General features: G+C 41.9%; 2 protein-coding genes across 7 annotated transcripts in view; both read left to right on the plus strand.

Moving 5' to 3' along the window:
• The window catches only part of pfkfb1 (6-phosphofructo-2-kinase/fructose-2,6-biphosphatase 1), a 43669-nt gene extending 31119 nt beyond the window's left edge, over positions 1-12550 (plus strand). For 2 of the 6 annotated variants that reach the window (XM_074681321.1, XM_074681325.1), the window contains 13 exons: positions 6630-6755; positions 6854-6950; positions 7081-7147; positions 7951-8025; positions 8219-8275; positions 8369-8490; positions 8585-8792; positions 9045-9191; positions 9280-9384; positions 10159-10288; positions 10375-10437; positions 10523-10587; positions 11907-12550. In XM_074681321.1, the coding sequence (XP_074537422.1) occupies positions 6630-6755; positions 6854-6950; positions 7081-7147; positions 7951-8025; positions 8219-8275; positions 8369-8490; positions 8585-8792; positions 9045-9191; positions 9280-9384; positions 10159-10288; positions 10375-10437; positions 10523-10587; positions 11907-11987 (1343 nt within the window). In that variant the 3' untranslated portion in view covers positions 11988-12550. Of the gene's footprint in view, positions 1-4872; positions 5051-5979; positions 5999-6629; positions 6756-6853; positions 6951-7080; positions 7148-7950; positions 8026-8218; positions 8276-8368; positions 8491-8584; positions 8793-9044; positions 9192-9279; positions 9385-10158; positions 10289-10374; positions 10438-10522; positions 10588-11906 lie in introns of those variants that run through there. The other 4 variants (XM_074681323.1, XM_074681324.1, XM_074681326.1 and 1 more) reach the window with 4 other exon arrangements.
• Positions 12551-13191: 641 nt separating this feature from the next.
• itih6 (inter-alpha-trypsin inhibitor heavy chain family member 6) lies at positions 13192-25709 on the plus strand. Its single transcript, XM_074681218.1, has 17 exons — positions 13192-13299; positions 14381-14416; positions 15119-15273; positions 18242-18352; positions 18519-18766; positions 18852-19021; positions 19322-19438; positions 19551-19722; positions 19813-21384; positions 21514-21540; positions 21657-21674; positions 21783-21830; positions 21916-21945; positions 22056-22100; positions 22188-22301; positions 23771-24154; positions 24954-25709. Exons 1-17 carry the CDS (start codon positions 13192-13194, stop codon positions 25205-25207), a joined length of 3609 nt encoding a protein of 1202 aa, XP_074537319.1. The 3' UTR covers positions 25208-25709.
• The last annotated feature ends 46 nt before the right edge of the window (positions 25710-25755 follow it).

Raw genomic sequence — 25755 nt, forward strand, 5'->3', positions numbered from 1 at the left:
CAGTGACCCCCAAAATAGCAGCAGTGTTAGAGAATGGTGACCCCCTGCTGTGGAAATACTCTAACAGGCCAACCAAAAACGAGATTAAAAAGGTTTAGGATACTGCAGTTAGCTGATCAGTGGAAAATAAGGCCACCTATATGTGCACAACACTGTGGTTCCTAAATGAATCTGCCTCCACTGTTGATATCCTTGTTAAGTCACCTCAGGGATCTTGTGGCAACGAGATCTCTCTGCATGTTTAGATTAAGAATTATCCCTTATTTTTGTTTATTTTTCTAAAACAGTGGATGAATACAGGCTGAGATTTGTGCCACTAAAAATTGAATTTGAATTATCTTGAAAATAAAAGGACAGCCTGAGACACAGAATTTTTTATTCACCTACTTGAAAATTCAACTACCCATATTACTTAAATTCAAAAATGCAAAATTCTTTATCAGTTCGCACGATTCATTTTTGATGAAATGTAAACTATGCAATTGCTATTGTGATTTTGGAATTTTCTTTACAATTTCTTCAGCTCATGTTGTTGACAGACGTTACAAGCACAAAGCTTCAACTGTCAGCAGCATAGACTGTATACAACATGGACGTAGTCTCGCCGATGTCACTCATCTGTTTCTGAAACGGAAAATGAAGCACATCGGCTGTAGCGGCCATATTGGTAGTGGCAAGGGCTTCGCTTACAGACGTGACCCTCAGCTGTGCCTCTTATTGGGGGAGCTCGCGATCTTAATATCCTCTGAACGGCCGCGTTAGAAAAAAATTCACCCCCTGTACAGTGGGAGCCGGTAGTAAAATCAGCGATTCAGACAAGAGACGTTTTTTGAACCAGGCTGTAAAGAGGTTAATTTCTGCTTTGAAAACGGCTTTTTTTTGGCTTGGTGTGTATGTGACTTCTGCTACTTCGAAAGCCAGCCTCAAGCTAACACTCGAGAAACAGCAGATTTAAGCACTTCCGCGTTGTCTCATATTCTCAGACCGGAGGTTGCCACTTGGTCAGCAGTGAACAGGTTATGGTTTCCTTGAGCTTTGCAAAGTGGAGGAACAACTGTAGTTCTCCAACAGCACCAACAGTCTGAATAAAATAAAGAAAATGAGCATGCTAATTGCAGTCTATTTTAAGTGTGCTGGTGTTGCACATTATTGAAATAGAGGAGTCTGGAAACACTTGTGGTTGGTGGAGAGACAGCATCAGAAGCAGCCTGATTTGAGTGTACTTTGTTTTGTCACTATAGTCAGTTACTGTCATACTGCATTAAATGGTGAGCTTTGCTGCTTTTTTGTATGCTTTTATCTGAACACGATGTGTCTGTTAGTATGATGCATGAAAAAAGAACATGTCCTGATGTTGGTACGTTATGTTTTAGCTTTCAAAGAGGATCAAATATAGCAGTGTACCATTTCAAAGTCATCATTAAACCTCTGGGTTTTGATCCCAACTCTCCACCTCAGTGCCTTTTTTTGTTTGCACAATGAGTGATTATGGTCTGTAAGCACATATTTCACTGTGTCTCCTAGTGCAACAACAATCACTTTCTTAGCGACCTTTGCACTTGTTTTGACGCGCCCTCTAAGTGCTGCTTTTGCCATGTGTGTGTGTGTATGTTGTAAACTCTGGCCCTGGCAAACATTAAAGGACAAGCCCAGGCTGCTGCTATCATATGTCCATGTGTCGAGGAGCAAGAGGACTCAGAGTGGGGGGGTCAGGGTGGGTTGGAATACTTCAGCAGAAGGATTAAGTTTCTTTAAAAAGAGCATCAGTGCTGGACCCTCCGACGACGTAATTCAGTGTCTCATCGCGTCGTTGGTGTGTGGATGTTTCACTGGCTGCTTCATTGAAGTGTAGCAAAGAATGGAGCCTCCTCAGGTGGGACACATGAGGCTCCGCAGGTGCGACAGTGCAGGTGAGACCACCGTTGAACCGATTCTGCAGGGAGCATGCCAAAACGAACATAAAAGATAAATCTTGCAGCATGCTCTACTAACATGTGACACATACAGGCTTTGAGCATGTTTGTACTGTGTGAGAGCAGTGCAGCACAGATAGGAGTATAAATAGACTCCATGTGTCCTTCTGTGGTGCTTTGCTTTATGCAGCACTGAGGGGGCTTGTGCAAAACAGCTGCAAAAGTTTCAGCTGTGTATAAAAAGAAAAATAGGACACGGAGAAGGAGTTTCTGTAGTTGCATGAGTTTCCTGTTTTAAGATTTTTTTTTTGTCAAATTTTTTGATTTCGCGTAAATTTTAGATTCCCGCAAAAACCACTGTAATGCTTCTGTGTGTGTGTTTGCATATGAGAGAGAAGATGGCAGGAAATGCATCTAGAGAAGCAGCACAAACTTCAATCCCCCTGTGGCTGTCTTTGGAGGGAGGGGGCTGATCTCCTGCCATGGTAAACACTCACTGGAATAGCATGTTCCTCCTCTGAGTGATTGAGCCTCTATCAAACAGGAATCTCCGGCCATTAGAGGCTATCACTGCCAAAGGGCTTTTTGGACTTTGAACATCGGCCAAAACAGTCGAGATAATGATACCCAGTTTGAATGAGAGGCATTAAGGTTTTGGTACAATCAAACACAGTCATTCTGATATTGCTTCTTTTGGGATGGGGCAAGGTTAGTTTAGAGAAAACATTGATTGTTCCTTCACTATCTATTTCATCACAGTGTGCAAAGAAACTGCTGATTATCTGCAGGTTAAAAATGCAGTCTCATAAACTGTTTGTCTTTGTTGCATGTTCAGAACAACTCAGCAGGATTGCCTTTTTGGATCCCTAATTGTAGGAGAATTACAACTTAGAGCTCTCCAAATTAGAGTTGCACAGTAAACACAAACTCATCCACACTGAATCCACCTTAAGAACATAAACATAAACTGAGTTAGAACTAATAACTTATACACATTTATTACATTTTTAATTTTTATACCATGCAGGCTTATGAGGTGTCTGTGCATGCTATAAAAATGAAACAGAAAACAGTATGATTTTTGCTGCCCTGCTCAAAAATCAACATACCCCTTTTTTGACCCTTTAACTTTCTTTTTAAATTCAAGGGATATGAAATCAACTTTTTGGAGCAGTGTTTGAGATTTTAGCGTGCAGTTTCAGTTATTGTTTTGTCCTGATGGCTTTTTCATAACTTAACATGGCTTGCGGATTAAAAACTACTGAACTCTTCTCTCGCTGCTGTCTCTTAAAACCCTAATTTCATCTTTCATTAAGGCCTGAAAACTAGCACTTAATAGCCCTGTTTCCACCAAGCGGCTCAGTTTGGTTAGTCTCGGTACACCACGCATTTTGGGCATTTCCACCGACAAGTCCCTGAACAGATTCCCAAATAACCAAGAGGAACGGTTCCACTTTTTAGGACCCTTCTGTAGGGGTGCCAAACTAAACTGATCCAATTCGGGAAGGTGGAGCTACAACACTGCAGGCTGGTAGAAAGAATTGTCACTTATTGTGCAACAGTGGTTGTATTTCTTCTTGGGGGGCACAGTCTTCTCTGAAACAAAGCTCGATTGCGCTTTGTAACAAAAAGCCACATGGAAATCACAAAGAGGGTGAATTGTCAGATGTCTTCTGTCGCGTTTTGCTTCTTTGTTGGATTTATTAGCAGGTTACACTGTGTTGTGCCACAATGGCATCACGCTATTATGTAACTGGCGCAACTTTCAGCATCTGGCTTACATGCCCCCTACCACAAGGCGGCCCAGTTGGCTACAGAAATGCAAACAGGACCAGGCGTAAACGAGCTAAACCGTACCAAACCGTACTGATCTTAACTGAACTGCTTGGTGGGAACAGGTCCCCACTACTTCACAAAATAACTTTGAAAGCCCATGAATTCTTGATATCTTTTCAACTTCTACTTTATTTTACCCTTTTTTTTTCTTTGCTTAGCTGGTGGGTCCGAAGACCTTTATTAGCTCAAGATTTAAGTAATTTAACTTTTTTCTGAACATTTTTGTTTCATGCATTCATCTTCAACAACAGTTTTTACATCATTAAAATATCATGATTTGACATGATCAGCCAATGAAAGATTGGGAAATTGATTGAACTGAGCCAGTTAAAAGTAGCTTCAACACTATCAGCTCTGTCACTTTGAAAGTTGAGGGAATAAAACAAACTGTTTTGCAGAATAGGTGACCTGATTTGCTCTCAAATATTTCCTACTATTCCTATACCTTTACTTGAACTCAGGTGTAATTTCACTTGCAGTCAAATACAGTTATGTCATGTTACCAAGGGAGTACTTTACTCTATGCATCAGCATTTATGTTATCAAAATCAACTGAATACATCTGTAAATATCACAACAATAAATACAGAGTATTGTACAGACAGTTTTTTTTTCACAAAAGCAGATTCCTTATTGATATTTTTGTTACATTTAGCTTTAAAAATGAATGAAACGCAGTAAGTATGGTGTTTTTTTGATGATTCATATACATGAAAAACGTTTTTTCACTAGTGTTAAAGGTTTTAGGTTAAGATATACGCTGCCCTCTAGTGGTAAGAACACGTCCCTGTTCTCCTTTAAGAGCTAGTGCAGTGAGGCTGGGTTCATCTGAATTCATGACAGGTTTTCAGCTCTCCTGCAGTCGTCTTGTTGGACTGCGTCCCTCTCTCTGTGGCAGAGACCCCAGCTCTGTCGCACAGCAGATGTGCAGTCTGGCGGCCTGGGATGCTCCTCTGCTTTCTGACATCAGCACAGAGATTTTGGCAGCTGCCCTCAGGCCGTTTAAACCGTGAAACAGACGGAGAGGCAGACGAGCAGCCGTGGCCTCAGGTCCTCCCCCCCTCCTGCCTACAAAGTAGTGCTCCTTAGCAACAGTCAGCTGACCTGCAGGAGGTGAAGTTCAGTGAAGCACACAGGCGCACAGATCACAGAGCGGTGTGAGTCTCAGCCCTCCACCTACAGCTCAGGCCTCATGGCGCTCACCTTTAACACTCACTCAGAGCAGAAGAGACTCACCCAGACTCCTCTGCTGAAGATCTGGGTGCCGTGGATAGGATGCAACTTAACCCGCAGGAGAGGATGTAAGTGCTGAGATTACTAAAGAGGCAGATTCATCAGTCTCTGCCATTGTTTCCTGATGATGTTTGCTCTGCTTGTAGAGTTTGTTTTCTTTCTTTTAAAGGAGGATCAAAAACTGCACTTGTATTAGGTTAGACTAATTTTTAAACTACATTTTCTGTACACTTTGAGGTCTAACTACATTTATATTAGTGTTAGATTAAAGTTATTTAAATACTTTTCTGAACTTGTTATAACTACTAAAACTACAGCTAACACCATATCTGATTTAGTCCAAACAACTACATTAATATTCAGAAAATGTGTCCTTTTTTGATAGTGAAACATTTTGTGTTTGTGTTTCCAAGATGTTACAAGGTTTTATTTCCACTCGGTGTGTCCTCAACTATGAATAAAAAAAATTACTTTATCTTTTTTTAAAGATTTGAATTTGAAGTTTCAAACCTAACATCAAAAACCATCAGAACACAGATTAAATTAATGCTTTTTTTTGAGTTGTGCTTTTGAACAAAGCAAAAGCAGAATCCTTTTGCTCATAGGGACAAATAAAATGACACCAGGCCTACGTGTCGTACTGCTGAAACCTCATGTTGCGTCAGGCCCGGCCCTGTCCTGTCAGGGGGGATGCAGGTAGTCTGGCAGCAGTCTGAGAGACAGAGGAGTCAGTCACGGGATGAAAGCCAGACTAGACTCGAGTTGGCTCTGTGTTCAGTGTCTGACGTGGTCCTTTGAGCATTTTGCTGACACAGCATGCTCCATTCATAATCGAACCGCCTGGAGGCTGACACTCTGACTGTCCCTGTTTGGACGCACGCTGTCACAGAGGCCATCCGGGTAACTTTTGCCGGGAACAGCTTACTGGCAAGCAGCGCTGCAGTCTGCTTTATAAAGTGGTGGCATTCTGTTGACCTCAGAGACAGACGGGCCTGCAGTGACAGGGTCATGACTGGGTAAGAAACAGAAAAGCTTTAAATTTGGTTTGAAAATGGCATTGTGGAGCGGTCATTCAAACACGAGGTGATGTCTCCCTTTAGTAGGTTTTCTTCTTTTTATATTTTAGAATAAAAAGCAGTGATGAAGTTTAGACGTGTTGTGCTGATGAGACTGGCAGCATTGTTGTGTAAAGCTGATCTCATTTGTTACCATCTGTAGCCAGGAGAATGACACTTTAGCACACCTGGGGAGGGATTCTTCTCTGTGTCTGCCATATGGTGCAGAGATCTGGGCTACTTCTGTTGTTTGTTTGAAGGATTATCTCTTCAGGGGATATTTTAACCACTTTCTTGTGCTTATTTTCTGTTCGATGGATGTGCTTATTTAATTTGCACTGCTTTGGACAGTTTTGCGCGAGATGTGCTGCCAGAGACAGGCACATAAAATTTGCGACTCCCTGCACCAATTTGCAAACATCTGATCAGCACCTTGCAGCTCTCATTCTCCCTCTAAATGAAGATTACCTCGACAGCGGCACACAACACATGCTGTGCACCAGCAGCAGGCCTTAGAGAGTCTTAACTACAAGTTTATTAGACTTTGCTAAACAAAACATTTTTTTCCTCTTTGTTGTTGTCTCTATTTCAGCCTCAGTGCCTCAGTTCTGTAACTCTCCCACTATGATTGTGATGGTCGGGTTGCCAGCCAGAGGCAAGACGTACATCTCTAAGAAGCTCACACGCTACCTGAACTGGATCGGGGTGCCTACGAAGAGTCAGTTCTCAAAATGAACCCTTGGATCATAAGAAAAAGAGAAGAAGTGAAATGTTTTATCTAATTCATAATCATATTTTTCTTTGACTTTAAACCAGTGTTTAACGTGGGCCAGTACCGCAGGGAGGCAGTGAAGATCTACAAGAACTTTGAGTTCTTTAAACCTGATAATGAGGAAGCCATGAGGATCCGCAAGTAAGAAGCATAAACTGTTTGAACTAGCAGTTGAAATACTGCACAAGATACAAGAAACTTAACAACATACCCTCACATGTACAGCATTTTTCAGTTGTTTGCAGAGTTAAGAATGTGTCCAATCTTTCAGGGCCTGTGCAGCAGCTGCTCTCAAAGATGTAGCTGCTTACTTTTCAAAGGAAAAAGGACAAGTAGCTGTGAGTAAACGGACATTCTGATGAATGCTGATTTCTGTGGAATTTACTTGTAACTTTATTGATTAAAGCTCACTGTTTTCAAGCTTATAGCTAGGGATGTCCTGATCCGATCACATGATCGGAATCGGGGCTGATCGAGGCATTTTTTAACCATCGGAGATCTGGGGAGAGGGAATCGGAAAAAGCCTGGGGCCTTAGTTCTTGTTTTTAATTAAATTTGTATGATAGCACATCATCATTCATTTTAGAATATAACTTTATTTGTCATTATAACAATGACAATGGAATTGCAAACAAGAAATTGCAACCTTATTGTCACACACATACAAGGTAATCTTGTGGTGCACCACTGAGAAGCTTTATTTTTATTTTGTTGATCCAGTGCTGCACTAAGTGGAGTAAAAAAGCTATATCCATGTTGGCTAGAATGATACCTTCATTTTAATAAAATAAAATAAAAACTCAAAGGACAACTTGTAGGAGTTTTTTTTTTCTTTTTTCTTAATGTATTGCTGAAAGATCGGATCGGGAAATATCGGGATCGGCAGATACTCAAAATAAAAAAATCGGAATCTGATCGGGAGCAAAAAAAAATGTGATCGGGACATCCCTACTTATAACATATTTTGCCATGTTACTTCACTGAAATGTTGTGTTGCCTTTTTTGTCATAGCAACATATGTCACACCAACATATAAAGCATGACATTGTATTACACCATGTGAGAGGATGATGGTGTAAAATAGCTTTGTTTGTGTAATTATAAGGCTGTATTGGTTACACCTTGGTCCTGTCTCATACAGGTATTTGATGCTACAAACACCACCAGAGAGAGGAGAGCCATCATCATCAGCCTCGCAAAGGAGAAGGGCTACAAAGTGAGTACACACATTGAGCTGTCAAAACCAAATTTATCTTTTTTGGAGCCAGTTAAGTACAATTCACACTGCAGCTACATCTTTCCACATGATCTTTCTCCTTAAAAGTGAGATGAAAATACATTCCTGATTAGAAAATTGAGGAGATTTGACAGCGGTTACATGATTTGAGCGTTTAAACATTGTTCTTCAGGTGTTCTTTGTGGAATCAATCTGTGATGACCCAGAAATCATTGCAGAAAACATTAAGGTGAGAGGCTTCTTCACTTTGTATCTCATAAGGCTGCGTTTTTTAATTTTCAATTGAAATATAATTTTACTAAAACCGTCTCTCCCTGTACAGCAAGTCAAATTTGGAAGTCCAGATTACGTGGATCGAGATGGAGAAGAGGCTAATGAAGACTTCATTAAGCGCATCGAGTGTTACAGAGCGAGCTACATGCCCATTGACGATGAGAAGGACAGGTGCTGACCCATGATGCTTTTCTTCATATTGAGATTTTAAGAAAAGTTTATTTGAAACAACAAATACATTTTTTACTTCCTTTTCCCTGAACAGGAAGCTCTCTTACATCAAGATCTTTGACGTGGGAAGTAGATACTTGGTGAACCGGGTCCAGGACCACATTCAAAGCAGGATCGTCTACTACCTCATGAACATCCATGTCACACCTAGATCCATCTATCTGAGCCGCCATGGAGAGAGTGAGCTCAACTTGTTAGGACGAATTGGAGGTGATTCAGGCCTCTCACCCAGAGGACTGAAGGTGAGTTGATTCAAAAGTTGATTTTGAGTCTTTAACCAAACTTTGACCCAACAAAAACTCATTAAACAATTTTTGCTGAGCTTTAAAAACCTAAAAGGTGACTAATGCATTCAGCTTCTTGCCTTAAACTGCTGAGTGAGTAGAATCAGTCATCAATGTTGCTGTGATTATTACCTCTGCCAGAAGGGGGTGACAAAAGTCCCAGTTTGTAGATTTGAAGTAGCAAAAGATAAACTCATTCATTCTTTTCAGTATGCAAATGCCTTGGCCACATTCATCAGAAGTCAGAGGATCAGTGACCTGAAGGTGTGGACGAGTCACATGAAGAGGACCATCCAGACAGCAGAGACTCTGGGAGTCCAGTATGAGCAGTGGAAGGCCCTCAACGAGATAGATGCTGTGAGTTTATGATGTAACCCTCCACATTTTAAATCATTTCAGGCTTATAATGTTTATGGTGATGTTAACATTGTTCTGCCTCTCTTAGGGTGTTTGTGAGGAGCTGACCTACGAAGAGATTCAGGAGAATTTTCCAGAAGAGTTTGCACTGAGAGACCAGGACAAGTATCGGTACCGCTACCCCAAGGGTGAGGTGAGTCCACACACACACACACACAGATTCAGACCAGGACACTGTTCAGTTTCTTATCTGATGGCTGTTGAGTGGGAGCACTGGTTATGGGAATTGTTCATTTTGGGGAAACACCATACCAGCTTTCTAGCAGGGAATTAGATGAGAAGTTGATACAGCTCTGTAAAGAACAATCATCCCAAAGATGGTGGGATAAACTCAGTCTAGCTTTCTGTTTTAGAAATGGGAAAAAAAGGAGCAGTGATGTGTATAGGGAGTGGGTGTCCTTCCTCGTGGACTAGTTGTTGAAAACAGGATCTAAAGTGCCCTTCTGGTCTGCAAAACACTCTAAATTGCCCTCTTAAGTGGCAAAAATGCTGTATGTGCCTTAGAAATATGATGAAACATTGTTTTGTTTTTCTTTTTCTTTCCTTTTTTGTCTTTTTTCAGTTTTTAACTTTAGATACATTACACGCTGTGCAACTTCATTGATAATCCAAACCAGTGCTGTATTTATCAGATTTTCAAAGTATCTTATATTTAAAGCCTTGAAAAAGCTTTTGATCCTCTAATCTAACTCTTAACATAAGAGGCTATACGTGCATTTACTTACATATTCGACTATTTCCTTAGTTTCATCAGACTTTCATCATAAGAAATCTGATTGAAACCAGCTTTGGCGAGTTTAGCTGTGCAAGGAATAGAAATGCTTTTATCAGATGTGCTGAGGAGATAAAATTAAATGAACTGTTGAAAAAAAATGATGAACTTTTCTCTGTTTTTTGTCATCTTTAGTCCTATGAGGACCTGGTCCATCGTTTGGAGCCAGTGATCATGGAGCTGGAGAGGCAGGAAAACGTCCTGGTTATCTGTCATCAAGCTGTGATGCGCTGCCTGCTGGCTTACCTTCTAGACAAACCTGCAGGTATACAGCCAGGCTACTCCTTTTAACTATCTTAAAATGAAACACTAAACAACATTAATGTTAACCCTTTCTTCCTCTTTCTGCAGATGAACTCCCGTATCTTAGATGCCCTCTTCACACAGTGCTTAAACTCACACCGATAGCCTACGGTAGGTGAAGGGTGTTTGAGTCATGACAGATCAGATCTCTACAAGCAATTCTTTCCTGACAGTCTGGTTCTCCCCACAATCACAGGGTGTAAAGTGGAGTCATTTTTCCTCAACATTGAAGCTGTAAACACACACAGAGAGAGGCCAGTGGTAAGTTTCCACTAGCACACGTTTGTCTAATAGACACTTTGGTTTGCCAACTTTTGGTTCTGTGGTACATTACATACGTCTGTTCTTCTACTTGGTATATGTTCATAAAATTTATACAGAAACATTTTGGTTCTCCTCTGGATTCTACAGAGGGGGTGTGTTTCTTGTAATTCAACAAAACAAAGTAAATAGTAAAGAAATTAAAACACAGATAACTTCTTTCTCATCTTTGTCAGAATTTAAAGCAAAACAATGACAACATGCGGCTCAAAGCTCAAAAAGCTTTTGCTGGGTGGTGCTAGCTAAGTAAGGGGTACCCAGGCTGACATTTTTTCAGGATTCCCGCAGGACACAGGATTTCCGTGGGATTCCCGTGGGATGGGGGTCGACTTAGATATTAATCATGGGATTGGGACGGTACAGGATAAAAAGTTAATGGGAGCAGATGGGAGGGGGAGCCAATCAGGAAGATAGAATATAATACGTGGCATGTGCTGCCATTTTGTAGTTTATTTCCAATAAGCTTACACTTTAATGCAAGGAAAAAGAACTACATGTTCCAGAAGCCAACAGAAATCTAAAGAATAATGGGGGGGAAATCAAATCAAATTCAATGTATTGCCTAAAAATTAAAAAAGGGGAAAAATGGGAGCAGTACAGGAGTGGGAGTCATTTTACCAGGACTGGGATGGGACAGGATTTTTTTTGTGGGAGTGGGATCGGTCAGGACTGAAAATCCACTCCCGTGTCACTCTCTACTCACAGTGAGCTGGCAGTTAGGCAGATACGCATCCTGAGTGAGTGAGTGAGTGAGTGAATGAGTGAGTGCTTCACAAAGGGGTCTTGCCTCAATCCCACTCGGTTTTATTTTAGTTTATGGTGATCAGAAGTTTTAGACATGCTCACAGTTGCTCTGTTGCAGTTGCCTGGATTGCAGGACAGGATGTTGCTCTCTATAAGAGTACAATGTGGGATCAGGTTATTTTTGGCGACAAATAAGATCATTTCATCAGCGAATAGCTTGGTGCAATAGTGTTGCACTTCTACGCTACATAAAATGTTCCACAGGCACAGAACATCATGAACATGTTTTTAAAGCAAGTGAAGAGGATTCACTGTTTTATTAGCCTGACTCAGTTGCAGCTGTTCATGAAAGGCAGCAAGAATTGCATCACAAATCCATGCGCCATACTCACTGGTACAGTATGTACTATATGCTAAACTGCTGATACAAAAATCTCAATGTTTGTGTTCACCACTCGATGTTGAGTGCTAATGGGCTCAGTTGTTTAGATTTCTGTCTCTAAAGAGCAAGACAGTCTGTGTTACTTTCTTTGCAGAACGTCAACATCAACAGAAACCCAGAGGAAGCTCTGCACACTGTTCCTGACCACATATAACTGCTGTTTCTGGAGAAAAGGGCTACGATTATGTGAAACTCATTGTGATGCTACGGTTAAGTTTATCTTCTTATTACAAATTCACTCCAGTTTACGGCTTGAAGGGTAAAAACAGAAGACAGGAGGGGCTCTTTGGCCGGGAACCCTAGCCTTGAGATTACAGAAAGACAACTACATAACACAATGTTCTGTTTTTATCATGCTTGTCAAGTGTTCCTGTGTCTAATCTGACTAGTTTTCTTTTTTATTCTAACACTATAGAAGTGTCAGGTTGTTTACAAAAAAGAAATAAATGCACTTTTCATTTTTAACAGCTGTAGGGATGTTTTTATTGCAACTTAAGCCTGTGCACTGTTTGGTCCTGTTTGTACAGTTAACAAAATGTTGATAATACAGGTAACAGAGGTAGGAATCAGCACCATGGACAGCACCCAAACAAACAAAACATTGTTGTGCATTGAGAAAACTGGACTGTAACTTTATAAGCAAGAGAAGCACAAAAGTGCAGGTGTGTTTAAATAAAGTGCAAATAAGTTATCCCTCCAACATGTCATTGTGAAGAAATAAACTCCTTGTTCGTGAAATACTTGGCAGGTGTGTTGATTCAGCCTCTAAAATTGCTCAACTAACCAATGTGCTGTTCTTTGCAGCAAATAATGGGTCTTTGTGAACGAGCACCGGAGGAAAACTCGCATTTGGGAGCAATTTAAAGACATAAAACTGAGTCTGGGGAGTTTTTTTTAAAGAGAGTACTCCTTCAGGGGAAGGGGAGGTGTTTTAAAGCGAGGTGTTTTCCTCAAATAGTCGAGCAGGGGTTAATAATCCCTCACTTTTTGTGCACCTCGGTGGCAGCAGTCCGCGAAATTTCCAGCATGCACGAGCCCAAGCAGAGAGCGGCTTTCTTTCATCGCAGCGGGGCTCGCGCGACTTTCTGACCGAACTTCGCACGCTTCGCCTCACCTGACGGATATTCTACGTTTATCAGAGCACTTATTTTTTTGTTTCTCACTTCAGAAGAGCGATTTCAACTCCGCAGAGGTGTGAGAGGGGAGGGTCAGCCCCTTTGCGAAGAAGTAAGTTGTGTAAAATGTGAGGTATGTGCACAGCGTCTGCTGCACGAGCCGCCTCAGTCCCGCTGACGACGTGAGACCTCTGGGTAATTGACTTCACTGTGGAGCCTGAGAGCTGCTGACCTACAAGGGACATGATGAACTTCACAATTCACTGCATGTTGGTTTTTGTTGCATTTTATGTGCAAGAAGGATTATCAAGGAGTTATAAAGCAAATCTTGGACGACTCAATCTTTTACAGGTATGTTCCTTTTTTCTGTTTTTGGGGTCAAATGCAGTTTTTTTTTTTAATTTTTAAATGCTAACCTCAATTTATCAGTGAGTGTCCCATACTGTTTTTTCAATATCTCTCTTAAAATTTCTTTTTTTGTTAAATTCCCAGCAATGAGCAGGATATGTGGTAATGTATTGACACAGCAGTGACTTGTGTGCTACATTAACATTTGAGACCAAACCGTGCAGCCCTCAGTGGCCCTGTGTACAGAGAAAGCATTTATTTCCAGTTCCACTTCCCCTCCATTCATGAATGGCTTTGATTCAGACTATTTTGACACTAAATCTGGACCCTACCCTCGCAGGCAGATTGTGGCGATAACTTCAAAAAGAAAGAGATCTTGAGCCAACTAAGAAATTGAAAAATGTCTCATACAGAAACCAAAAATTAATTGATTTATTGATTAACCATTTAATTGGTAGACTGTTCTCATTTATGAAACAACGTATACAAAGGCACAAAAACAAACATCCAATTATAAAAATAATAGATCTCTGTTTGCCAGTATGACCAATAGATTGACCCTATGAATAACTTTTAAACAGTTTGAATAAGACTTTTGAAAATTTATCAAACTGATATTAAGTTAAAATGTTTGATATTAATACTTAATATAAGCAAAAGTCAAATTTCGAGTTGAACCTGTGTTGGAGTAACCCCAGAATAGGATCGCAGGCTGACAACTTGTTTACAGATTTGACAAAAAATTGCACGAGATTTACTCAACATAAACTTCCTGTTCTCTCATTTGATGGTATTTTCTTCACCTTCAAAACTTTTCAAGTCATTTTTTCCCCCCAAAAAAGTATGGTTATATATCACGATTTGTCATTTTAAATAGAGAAAAACACTGAACTTATTATGCGGACTTTGTAGTGGGGCAACAGTGAAGGATGCTTCTAGAATTTTGAGTTCTAGAATGCTGGAAATATTAGGATGGGACAATCTACATATAGAAATCCTAAAGAACCGAAATTGCTGTTGGTGATCCAATATTTTGTCACACTTACTGTAGACATTAATAAATTGTCTGTTTTTTATTTTCCAGAGAGAAAAACGTCAAAATAAACCAACAAGACCTGCGGTAAGTCTGAAGCCACTTTATTCACACGTATTGCATAAAATGCTAAATATCCATCTAGATCTGAGCTCAACTTCTCTGCTCCTTTCAGGGAAATACATTATTCTGTGAATGGTGTTTGCCTTTTGTGAAGCTACTCATTCATAATAACACCAGTACACTATTTCTGGATCTTGTGCCAGAAATATTGGAAACAACCTCTTAGAGTTCAATCAGTATCTCCACTGTGCTTCCCTTCAGTGTTAACTGTGAAGGAATACCCTAAAATACACACAGTAATCCAGTTTGTATAGCACCAACCACAGCTCTCCTAAATATGGTGAGCTTTAGAGCTGATGTGGCTCTACTCCTCTTGGGGACTGGGTGATGTGGCCTCTGCTGACCAGATCGGTCTCCGCAGGCGCCGGTGGTCCCCGAGTAAACAGGAGGAGGAGGACAGAGACGCCATGCAGGGAACTGTTTTGTGTTGTTTGGGTGACTTGTTAGTAAAGCACGCAGGGAAAACCAAAGTGTGGGAAATAAAATGAAATGGGAAGAAGAGGTAGGAAAGGAAGAGTCATGCTTGAGTAGAAATTTTTGTAAAACTGTTTCCGTGGTTGTTTTTTACAGCCAGGTTGGATTGTTAGTGTCACATAAGACTCAGATGGCAAACACCATCAGTTCTCAAACGAAAACGTGATTTTAAAATGTTGCTGGTGTCATTAGCTGAAGGTAACAGACTACCATGTGAGGTGCAGAGTGGTGTCCCGCTATGCTGTAACAACAGTCCAGAGTTCAGTATGGAACCAGCTCCCCATCACCAAGGAGGCTGCGTTTGAGGTGGACCTGCCCTCCTCCGCCTTCATCTCCAACTTCACCATGTGAGTCAGACCTCTGTGTGAATATATGACACTGGCCATGTGCATGTGTTTAATAGTGTTTTTGATTCATGGATACTACTCGAACTATCTTTCCTCTAATCCTGATCCCTGCAACTTCTTCAGTTTTCTTCATACTTTTGCACTGAGTAGGGTCTGTTTCCCATAGTTACATTCCCAGAATCGTCGTACATTGATCTAACAAAGTCTACATTTGCAGACTGGATGTGCCACAGCAGTGTGTTGAAAGTTGTCTTATTTCAAAGGTTTCTCCAAATGTGTCTGACCTTTTTCCAACAGTAGCTTCATTTGTACCCAACAGATCCTTACAATTCTTTTAACACCAGTTGAAACAAAATGTTAAAACACTCTGAGGTGGTGGTTGTTGTATTTACGTGACGCCAGTGATATCTGGTAGTTAGCCATTCCTGAGCAGTATCAGTTGATGATGTAAACAAAGAATCTCCCAAAGACCAAACCGTCTGTTTCAAGGTTGACTGAAAGTGAGGCCCCAGAAACACGGAAACGCAGAGGGACCAAAAACGCTGTAGTAAGCATGTCAGGCCTGTAGTTGACGCTATACCTGTCTTGTCCAGAAGCCGCTTTTGGGAGATCTCCACCGAAGAAGAGTTGAGCTGATCATCTGGTGTATTGGTGAATACTAAGTGCAAAAGTGGAGCAACAGATGCACATTTTGTTTAAAGACGGTCAGCAGATACAACAGATTGAGCAGCACAGGCACAACACGGTAGTTCGCGATGATTGTAACAACAGTACTGTTGCCCATTGAAAACGCTGGCTTACTGCTTACACAGTAACGGTGTTGGCAGCGTTTCAGAAAAAGTCCACTCTGAAGGCTGTTGTCAAAAGTTTGCGTTTTAGGTCAGCTGAAATGCAGTTTCTGTGTAAACACAACAAAACTTTTGCATTTCACCCCAAAACAGTTGTCGTGTAAATGGCCCCTGAGTCAGCATTGCCAACATGGCAACCACTTATGTTTGGCTCCTGTATTCCTCCTTAAACCTAAGTGTTGTTGAGTCGCTCATTGCTTTTGGAGCCAGCCTCTTGTGGACACTTGAGGAACTGCAGTTTTTATAGTGTTGTGTTGGTTTCTTTTCTTCAAACTGGAGGTTTCGGCTTAACTGACTAAATTCCCGTTTCCACTAAGCGGTGCGGTTCATCGCGGCCCAGCATGCATTTATTGGCGTTTCCATTGATTAATCCTGGGACGGATCCCCAAATAACTGAGACAAGCCATCCCACTTTTTGGGACCCTTACGTTGGGGTTCCAGACCTGAAACACGGCAGTTCATTGATTGGTCGGAAGAATTGTCTCTTACCTGACGGATTGCTGGATGTCTGCTATATTTGCTCTTTGTTTACTGTGTTGTGTTTTTCTTCTTCATTGGATTTATTAGCAGGGTACACTGTGTCCTGCTATTATGGTATCACGCTGTTATTCAACTGATGCGGTTATCGGCATCTGCCTTACGCACTTAACAATAGCAAACGGGACCAGGCTTAACCGGGCCAACCTGTACCAAACCGTACTGATCCAAACTAGACTGCTTGGTGGAAACAGGGCCTAAGAAAGTCAGGAAATGAAGCAATCAACTTGTTATTACTTGGTGTTCAGTCTAATTCTTACAACACGTGGACACTTTGGTCAGCTTGCAGATCAAGCATTCGCACCCACTTAGTCAGATGTATTAAGTTTGGCAGGTAGATATGATTTCTCGCCTGTAAAAATGATATCTTCCTGTCACACAGTCAGAGATTAATACAAACAAAGCTAATGGTCCCAAAATAAAACTTCAGAGGAATTATGTAAGGAACCTGACTTCCGGACTAGAGAAGATGCATAATCTGATTACTAAGAGGGCTTCTAACCACTCTCCTTCAAAAATGCTAAATATAAACAAAACAAAATAAGTCAACACTGCAGAGGCCAAACACCGAGCCTGGAGCTGGATTTGGGAGCGGAAGCAGGTCAGGAGGAGGGGGAACCTGAGAGCTCATGAATACCAGGCCTTGTGAATGGAAGTCAGAAAAGTTAATACAGAAAGTGATGGGAGTTTGCCTAGTCCCCCTTTTTCTCCCCCGCACAGTTTACAGAGGCAGCCAGCCAGTTTAGATATGCTGCACACACACACACGCCTACATCTACTGTATGTATGCTCACTCACATTGAGGTGGATGTAGATTTTTTAACTATGTGTGAGTCTCTTCCAGGCCTGTCCTACACATTCACATTTTCTTCACATCATGAAAAGGGGGAAAATCTGTGGCACTGTGTCGTGCTAGTGCTTTAGCATTTCTGTAAGTGAGACTGAGAGCTCTGTGTTCTGTGTGCAGGTCACCGATGTACAGCCTTACCTCAACCCCCTCATCCAGCCACACATATAAATACAAGAACCTCCATTTTCCACTCCTGCCATTCTGCTCTGTTTCTCCAACAAGCCCCGCTTCAAGCCTGTGGGTTTATTTTAGTTAGCCCTTGATGTTTTTTCCTCTTTGGATATATGTTTGTTCAAGGGACTTGACCTTAATTTAGCACCCTGTCACATGACTGCAGCAGCCACCAAAGTCCAGGAAGTGCTGTGTGTGAATTGGACCCCATTTTTGAGCGCAGGTTTTGGTTGGATTTTGCTGGGTGTAGCACCCAGCGGCGCTCCCTCAGAGCGTCATCGGCGTGCAAGATCTCCCTTCATTAATGCTGTTTTCAGAGGGAAATTACTTCTTTCCATGCAACCCTGTTTATGATGGCGCCTCCCCTTCGCATGGTATGAACTCTGCTGGTAAACAAGCGCAATGCATGTAAGAGAGGCAGCTTTGTGAAATACAAGAAGCAAAATAAAGTAAATCGTGCTGCATACCTCAATGCAGGCGAGGCGTGTTTCTGAAATATAATCTAGCTACTGTGAGTCACACAGAGGGCTTTTTCTTCTGCCTCTTTTCTCTCCACCATCAGCACCTCCAACAGCAAGGTGTATGTGGCCCAGGTGAAGGAAAGAGCTGCTGCCAGGAAAATTTACGATGCTGCGAAGAAGCAAGGAAAAACAGCCGGACTCGTTGCTACCAAGTCAGTACGAGAAGAGACGTCTTAGTTCTCCTTAAGATTTGACAAAATCAACATTTCACAAAGAGTCAAAACTTATACAGTCTTATTTCACATTGTCTAACCATTTTACATGAAACCAGTTCCAGTGTAGTGACTTTTCCCTTGGTTTGACTCTATGTCGTTCCAGAGAAAGAGAGATTGAGAAGTTTCGTGTAGCAGTCAGCGTGCCCTCAGGAACCCGGATGTTCTTCTCTCTGTCCTACGAGGAGCTGTTACCTCGTCGACTCGGCCGGTACGAGCTCATTTTGGGTCTGAGGCCGGGACAGCCTGTGAAGAACCTCACTTTGGACGTCAGTATAACCGAGCGGACAAGCATCAGCTTCTTGAAAGTGCTTCCTCTCAAGACGAGTCGACTGATCTCCAACACTGCTCAGGGTAAAATGTGGAAGATTTTTCACTCGTCAAGACTGAAAAAACTATCACCATAACTGGAGTTTGACCATGTGTTTCCCCTCTACAGGTGACATCGTAGCCCCCGCCTCCACTCAGGTGGAGCAGAGCGGTGGCTGTGCTCGAATTCGATACAGTCCAACTCTACAGCAGCAGAACAGCATCTCCTCCAAAGGCCTCAACGCTGACTTCATTATTCAGTACGATGTGGATCTCAGAGACATCATGGGAGAAGTACAGGTGAAAAAAAACGTTTTATTTTTTTAATTTTTTAATTTTATCTTTATTTTTATTTATTTTTAGTGTTTTTTTGTTTTAAATTTTATTGTTTTTATTTTTTATTTTGTAAAATTTAATTTAATTTTTATTTTATTTTATTTTATTTTTTTGGATTTTTTTTGATTTTTTTTTATAAATTTCAGACAATTTTTTTTTTAGTCGCCAACAAATGTAGCAAAAGCATCAACATGGAAAAGAAGGAAAAAAAGTCTTTCAGCCAGCTTCTCCTTACTTTAACATGTGTTTTCACTCCTCCCCCAGGTGTATGATGGCTACTTTGTGCACTACTTTGCACCCAGAGGACTTCCTGTTGTTCCAAAGGATGTTATATTTGTTATTGACATCAGTGGCTCCATGATCGGCACCAAGATAAAACAGGTAAAGTTGACGTTGAAATGCTAAGGTGAAAAAAGCTTGCTGAGATGCTAACTCTGTTTTATCAAGACTGTGTGGGATTTCTTTCAATGATTCTCATAATTTCTGTCAGTAGACTAAGCAGGCGATGAGCACCATCCTCGGCGACCTCAGAGAAGGAGACCACTTCAATATCATCACTTTCTCAGACAAGGTTCACACCTGGAAGAAAGGACGAACAGTGAGGGCGACCCGACAGAACGTTCGAGATGCCAAAGACTTTGTGAAGAGGATTATAGCAGAAGGATGTGAGTTTATGAAGTGGTGACATCTTTAAGTTTCTATTTCTCTTCTCTTTCCCTGATGCTGATTGTTCCCTTTTCAATCTTTCCCACCAGGGACCAACATCAACGCTGCTCTGCTTTCAGCTGCCCAGCTCGTCAACCCTCCATCCTCTTCATCCTCAACCCGTCGCGTCCCTCTTGTGATTTTCCTCACTGACGGGGAGGCGACCATCGGAGTCACAGCTGGTGACACCATCCTGAACAACGCCAAGAAAGCTTTGGGATCAGCCTCTCTCTTTGGCCTTGCCTTCGGAGACGATGCCGACTACCTCCTCTTGAAGCGCTTGGCTCTGGATAACCGAGGCGTGGCTCGCATGGTGTACGAGGACGCAGACGCAGCCCTACAGCTGAAGGGATTTTACGATGAAGTAGCCAGCCCTCTGCTGTCAGACATCCAGCTCACGTACCTCGATGATCAAGCGTTTGACGTCACACGCTCACTGTTTCCAAACTACTTCCAAGGCTCTGAGCTGGTGGTTGCTGGGAAGGTTAAACCAGGGGTGAAGGACTTAAAGGTTTCTATGTCTGCCACTGATCTGAAGCAGCACGTAAAGCTGGAAAACAATGTTTTAATCTCAAACAAAGAGAACAGTAGTGCAGACTCTCTCAGCTGCTCAGGAGGTTTGGGAGGAATCTCAAACTTTGTGCACCGTCTTTGGGCGTATTTCACCATCAAAGAGCTGCTCCTCGCCAAACTCAACGCTACAGACCCTGCAATGCAAAGGTTACTGGCAGACAAAGCAACCAACTTATCCCTTAAATATAACTTTGTGACGCCTGTCACTTCTTTAGTTGTTGTTAAGCCAGATGAAGATGAAGCAGCTCAGAGTCCAACCACTGCAAGACCCACCACTGCTGCTACGACAACAACTGCCGCTAAAATATCAGGTTCGGGCGTAAAGAAGCCCAGCTCATCTACTAAACCTGTTAAACAAAAACCAGACCCTCCTCGGCCCCCTCCAAACACTCCAGTAATGAAAAGACTTTTAACCTCTACACCTAGAGCTACAACTTCAGCACCCAAGAAAACCACAACAACCCAGAGTCCCACCACTGTGAAAACTGCTCCGGCTACATTCATCGGTAAAAAGCCAGCACCTTCCCAAAACGAATCTAAATCTGCCTCTCCTCCTCCTCCTCCTTCTGCTGCTGGGAAGATCCCCACCTCTGTGCTCAATGTGCTCAAAACAGCACCACCTCCAGCACCCGGCAAAATCTCCACCCCGCAGCCTAGCCCCTCAAAAACAACCACTCCCTCTACGACAGCAGCTCAAATGGTGACATTCACTGCCCGTCCTACAACTACAGTCAGGACTGACCCTGCTACTGTGCCTGGGAAACCCCTCACACCGCCGCCCAGTCCTGTCAAGGTGCATGTCTCCTCCACAGAGACGGAAAACAGCACCACGTCTGGTCCGGTCGTTCCTCAGCCTGAAACCACCATGGTGCAGCAGGGGCGGTCTTCTCCGCTCACCTCTCCGACGCCAGCAGCTCCTCCAGCTGTGGAGGACAACAACACCAATTTGGAAACAGACGTGAGGATAGCAACCTTTGTTTCTGCCACTTTTGCCCCCATGCCTGGTGTTACGGACGGGCCGAGACCATGGGAGGCAGCAGGGCTTCTGGGTAAGCGGAAAAATTTAATTTAGTACTCATTAACTGATGCTGTTTGTCCTCTCAAAACTTAGGGGTGAGCATTAAGGACGCAGACTTCAGGGTGATTTATTAACTGAATTTTCTCCATCTCTCCACTAGATGTCTCTACTTTCATTCAGAGAAAAGGTAAAGCTTTTGAAAATTGTTTATTTGGTTTAAATACCAGCATTGTACTCTTCAGACGCCGTAACAATCAGCTCATGGAAGCATTACAGCTAACTCTCATGCTCTGTCTCTCATAGATATTGATCTTGTGAAAGGTGAGTTTCACGTCCAGTGTTTCTTGCCCCAAATTCACTTACCAAATCTTCAATCTTTGCTGTAGCAGAGTAATTCCTTTACTGTGTTAATATTTTCCTCTTTTCCAGACTATGATGCAACTTATGACTATGACTACGATCTCAACTATGATGCCTGTAAGTTTTTGATGCCCCTTATTCGCAGTTGTGTTCTGTAGTTGCCTTTCAAGCTCTTAAGTTTTCATGCTTTCCCAATTTTTAGGGGATGATACTGCAGACACAGAATCATTTGGTAAGTACAAATCTGTTGTAGAGCTTGCAATACCTGAGTCATGCTTTTGCCAGTTTCCGGTGCTGTAACAAAGGTGTATTGTCCTATATCAGAAAGTCTTGCTCTTTCAGAACCATCGTCCAGAATGAGCACTGTGCGAGTCTTCTCCTCATCAGGTCAGAAACAAGCAGAACTGTTTCGTTTATTTTCAAAGAAGTGTGTCTATAATGAATCCTTGTCTTAATCTTCATCATTTGTTGTAGTTGATGGAGATCCTCACTTTGTGCTCCAGCTGCCAAAGCTGCATCAGAGTCTGTGCTTCACAGTAGACGGCAGAGCGAATGATGTCCTCAGACTGTTAGAGGATCCAGAGAGAGGTGTGCTCTGAATTAATACAACCTGAGTTTTTTTTGTGTGTGTGTGTGTGTGTGTGTGTGTGTGTGTGTGTGTGTGTGTGTGTGTGTGTGTGTGTGTGTGTGTGTGTGTGTGTGTGTGTGTGTGTGTCAGCCAACTGTCTTTTTGTCTTTGAACTCCAGTGATATTGCAATGAGACAAGAGTTACACATTTTTGTTTATTATTTTGGATCGCTGACACTACCACACATTTTTCAGCTTCTGCCTGTGAATTATAAAACATTATATTACCGTACATAATGATGTGGTACCAAAACACACCACAACACAGGATGTAAATTGATCGATGGGGCTTAATACGACCGGATATAATCTAATACATTACAATACAAAAGGATACAGTGTGATGCAGTACGATTCAATTTGATAGGATACAATCGAATGCATAACGATACAATTGAAAAGGATGCAATGCGGTACAATATGATTTAATACGACATGTCCATGCTGTGCCATTTGGTGCGATGTGCGACTGGGAGGGATGTGATACAGTGCCATATGTAACAATACAATATAATTCAACTCTATAGGATTGGGGATGGGTACTGAATTAGGTACTTTAATAGGTACCGACCAAATTCTGTCAAAAGTACCAGGTACCGGTTCACATGAAATCGAAAGGTACCATGTTTAGGTACCTAAACGCATTCTTGTGACTCTGAGGGGCTGGAAGAGTAGGCAACTTTTCATGGTGGATGTGGACACAACGTTGCAAGGTTATGTATTTAAGAATAAATGTGTAGTTAAATTAAAGACATTTGAGATTTTATCATTATTAAATTTTATTAAATTGATATTTTTTACCACACGAACACAAAAAAGTACTAGAAATTGGTACCGTTGAGTACCGATAACAATTGCCAGGTACTGGGCTTCAGTACCGCATCGTTTCAAATGTGAAAGGCACCCATCCCTGTATAGGATACAATAAGATGCTTAACAATATGATGCAATGCAATACAACATTGTGTGATACAATGCAATTTGAGACAATGTGATGTTATGACTAACAATACTATATTTCACTGACAGTATATGATAAATGATATATGACAATTTTATGTAAAAAGTGGCAATAATTAAAATAACTAAAAAATAAATGTTACACTTCATTGTTCCTTTATGAAAATCTATATGAAAATAAGTCCTTATCAAAGCTTGCTAACTTGGTAGTATCACTTAATTCAGAATGAAAAACAACCAACATGAAACAACAGAGATCAGAGAAGTAGATACTAACAAAAAACTATAAATAACAAATTTAGTGATCATAAGGCTTTCCGCCGGAATACTAGTTCTGTATCATGTAGATTTACCTGGATGTTTCCGTGTTTCATACAGCACACAGAGGGAACTGTTGAGTTGCTTGAAGTAGTAACTGTTGTGCAAATCTTTGAAGTCTGTTAACGTAAACTCATTCCCATCCTTGCAGGGATCATTGTGGATGGACACCTAATGGGCGCTCCCTCCAAACACGGTGTAGAAGATAGATCCAGGACGTACTTCGACCAGCTCACCATCTCCTCACCCACGGGCAGCTCAGGTGGCATCATGATCACCCTTTCACTGGACGCCGTCGTGGTGGAAGGAGAGGGACGGGACATTATTCCCATCACTCAGCAGGGGTCAGTGACGAGACAGGGTGTGACCGTTACCGTGGACAACCATAGGAGCTGCTGGGTCGAGCTGGCCAGGGATGTGCGGTTTCTGGTTCTTTTCCACCACTACAAACACCCCAGCTACCTGCAGATGGCGCACCTGGGTTTCTACATCACAAATGGGAGGGGGCTGTCTGCTTCGACCCAGGGATTACTAGGTACGTATACATGAGGTGGTGGCTGTGAGCTGTGCCAGGGGGGACAAAGTAGAAAAGCACTCAGAGCGCGCAGACCTCCATGGAGCATATTGTGATTGTCACACAACACTTTAGTCCTACTTTAATGTTATACTTCCTTTCAGCAGACTGCCTGCTACAATTTGGTGTTAGTTGCAGGTTTGTACGATAATTTGTTACCTGACAGTGTTGAAGATTATGATGACCCAGTAAATATTTCATATTCCAGATCTTAGTTTCCAGAATATTGCCAGGATCTGGATCATACTTTTAAATCTGTCCAAAATTATCCTGATCTTGTCTTGTATTGTTTTGCAAAGCAATCCAACCATATCGTGGAGTTATATACACATATGGTGAAAATGGTCCTATCTTACAGTGATAAAGAATCCTTTAAAAAATTTCTGGATTTAGACAGTGATCCAGATCACCTCCAAAATTTAATCACTTATTCCTAATCCCATTTTCAACATTTCCTGAAAATTTCATCAAGATCCGTTTGTTAGGTAAAAAGTACAGGCTCTAGAAATGAGCCCTGCGGTACACCGGGACAGTTTAATATTATTTTGTAGCTCTTACTCTTGCACTCTGTTTTCATTAAACATCAGAAACTTGTCACTGAGACTCTTCATAAGCACATTTTGAGAAACTAGTACACTTTTTTTGGCAGCACAGCACTTTTATTTCCTGCCTAGAGGTCACGGCCCTGCACTTCCCTCACACTGCTCCAGCAGATCCACTCACTTTACTTCCTCCATTTGTTTCCTTTGTCTGCCTGCAGGCCAGTTTCAGCACGCCGACATAAGTGTCACCGCAGTGAAGGATTACCGGGATGGAGGTGCTCACAAAGATAACACCTCAGCCCGGGGGATCCTGAGATGGGCTTCAGAGCACATGGCAGTCACTTTGCAAGACAAGGTGCTGAAAGACTCGGTGCTAAAACGCCACACAGGCAAGTGCTGGGTTGTTCCCAAAGCAGAGGTAGAGAGACTCCTGGGTCACCCATACGAGAGCTACGTGGTGGATCATGTGTAACTCTAACCGGGGCAGCTCCACCCTGATGCCTCTGTGCTGCACGGCTCAGGTCACAGCAGGTGTCATGGCGGACCAAGAGGAGTAAAAGCAGGACTCTACAGGGCTGAAATGACATGTTACTTTATTATAATGTAAGGAGGAGGAGGACAGATAGAGATGGGGCTGATTTGAGGATGAACAAGGACGTTTGTTTCAACAAATACAGTGAGGGGCTTAGTGATGGTGCTGTTCACAAGCTCTCGATTCTGTGTTTCTGTATCAGTGACAGAGACGCAATGTTCTCCATGTTGCATGGCAACAAAAAGTCTGTTTGTGCTGCAGCAGAAAAAATGCACACTCTCTCCTCTAAACTTCAGAGATATTTATCAGATTATTCTTATATTTCATCCCGAGAGGATCGATAGGAGACATCAGATTCTATTAAAACTGTATCAGTCTGCAAGTTGTATTTTTTTAGTTTGAGTGTATATAAAATATTATTGTTTGTATGTATAGATAATCCTCCAACAAAAGGTCAATCGCCTGGATATAAAAAGAGAAACAAATGA

Source organism: Halichoeres trimaculatus, unplaced genomic scaffold (genome assembly GCF_033239565.1).
Source record: "Halichoeres trimaculatus isolate MK-OKI-2021-1 unplaced genomic scaffold, fHalTri1.1 fHalTri1_scaffold_11, whole genome shotgun sequence".
Taxonomy (NCBI): Eukaryota; Metazoa; Chordata; class Actinopteri; order Labriformes; family Labridae; genus Halichoeres; species Halichoeres trimaculatus.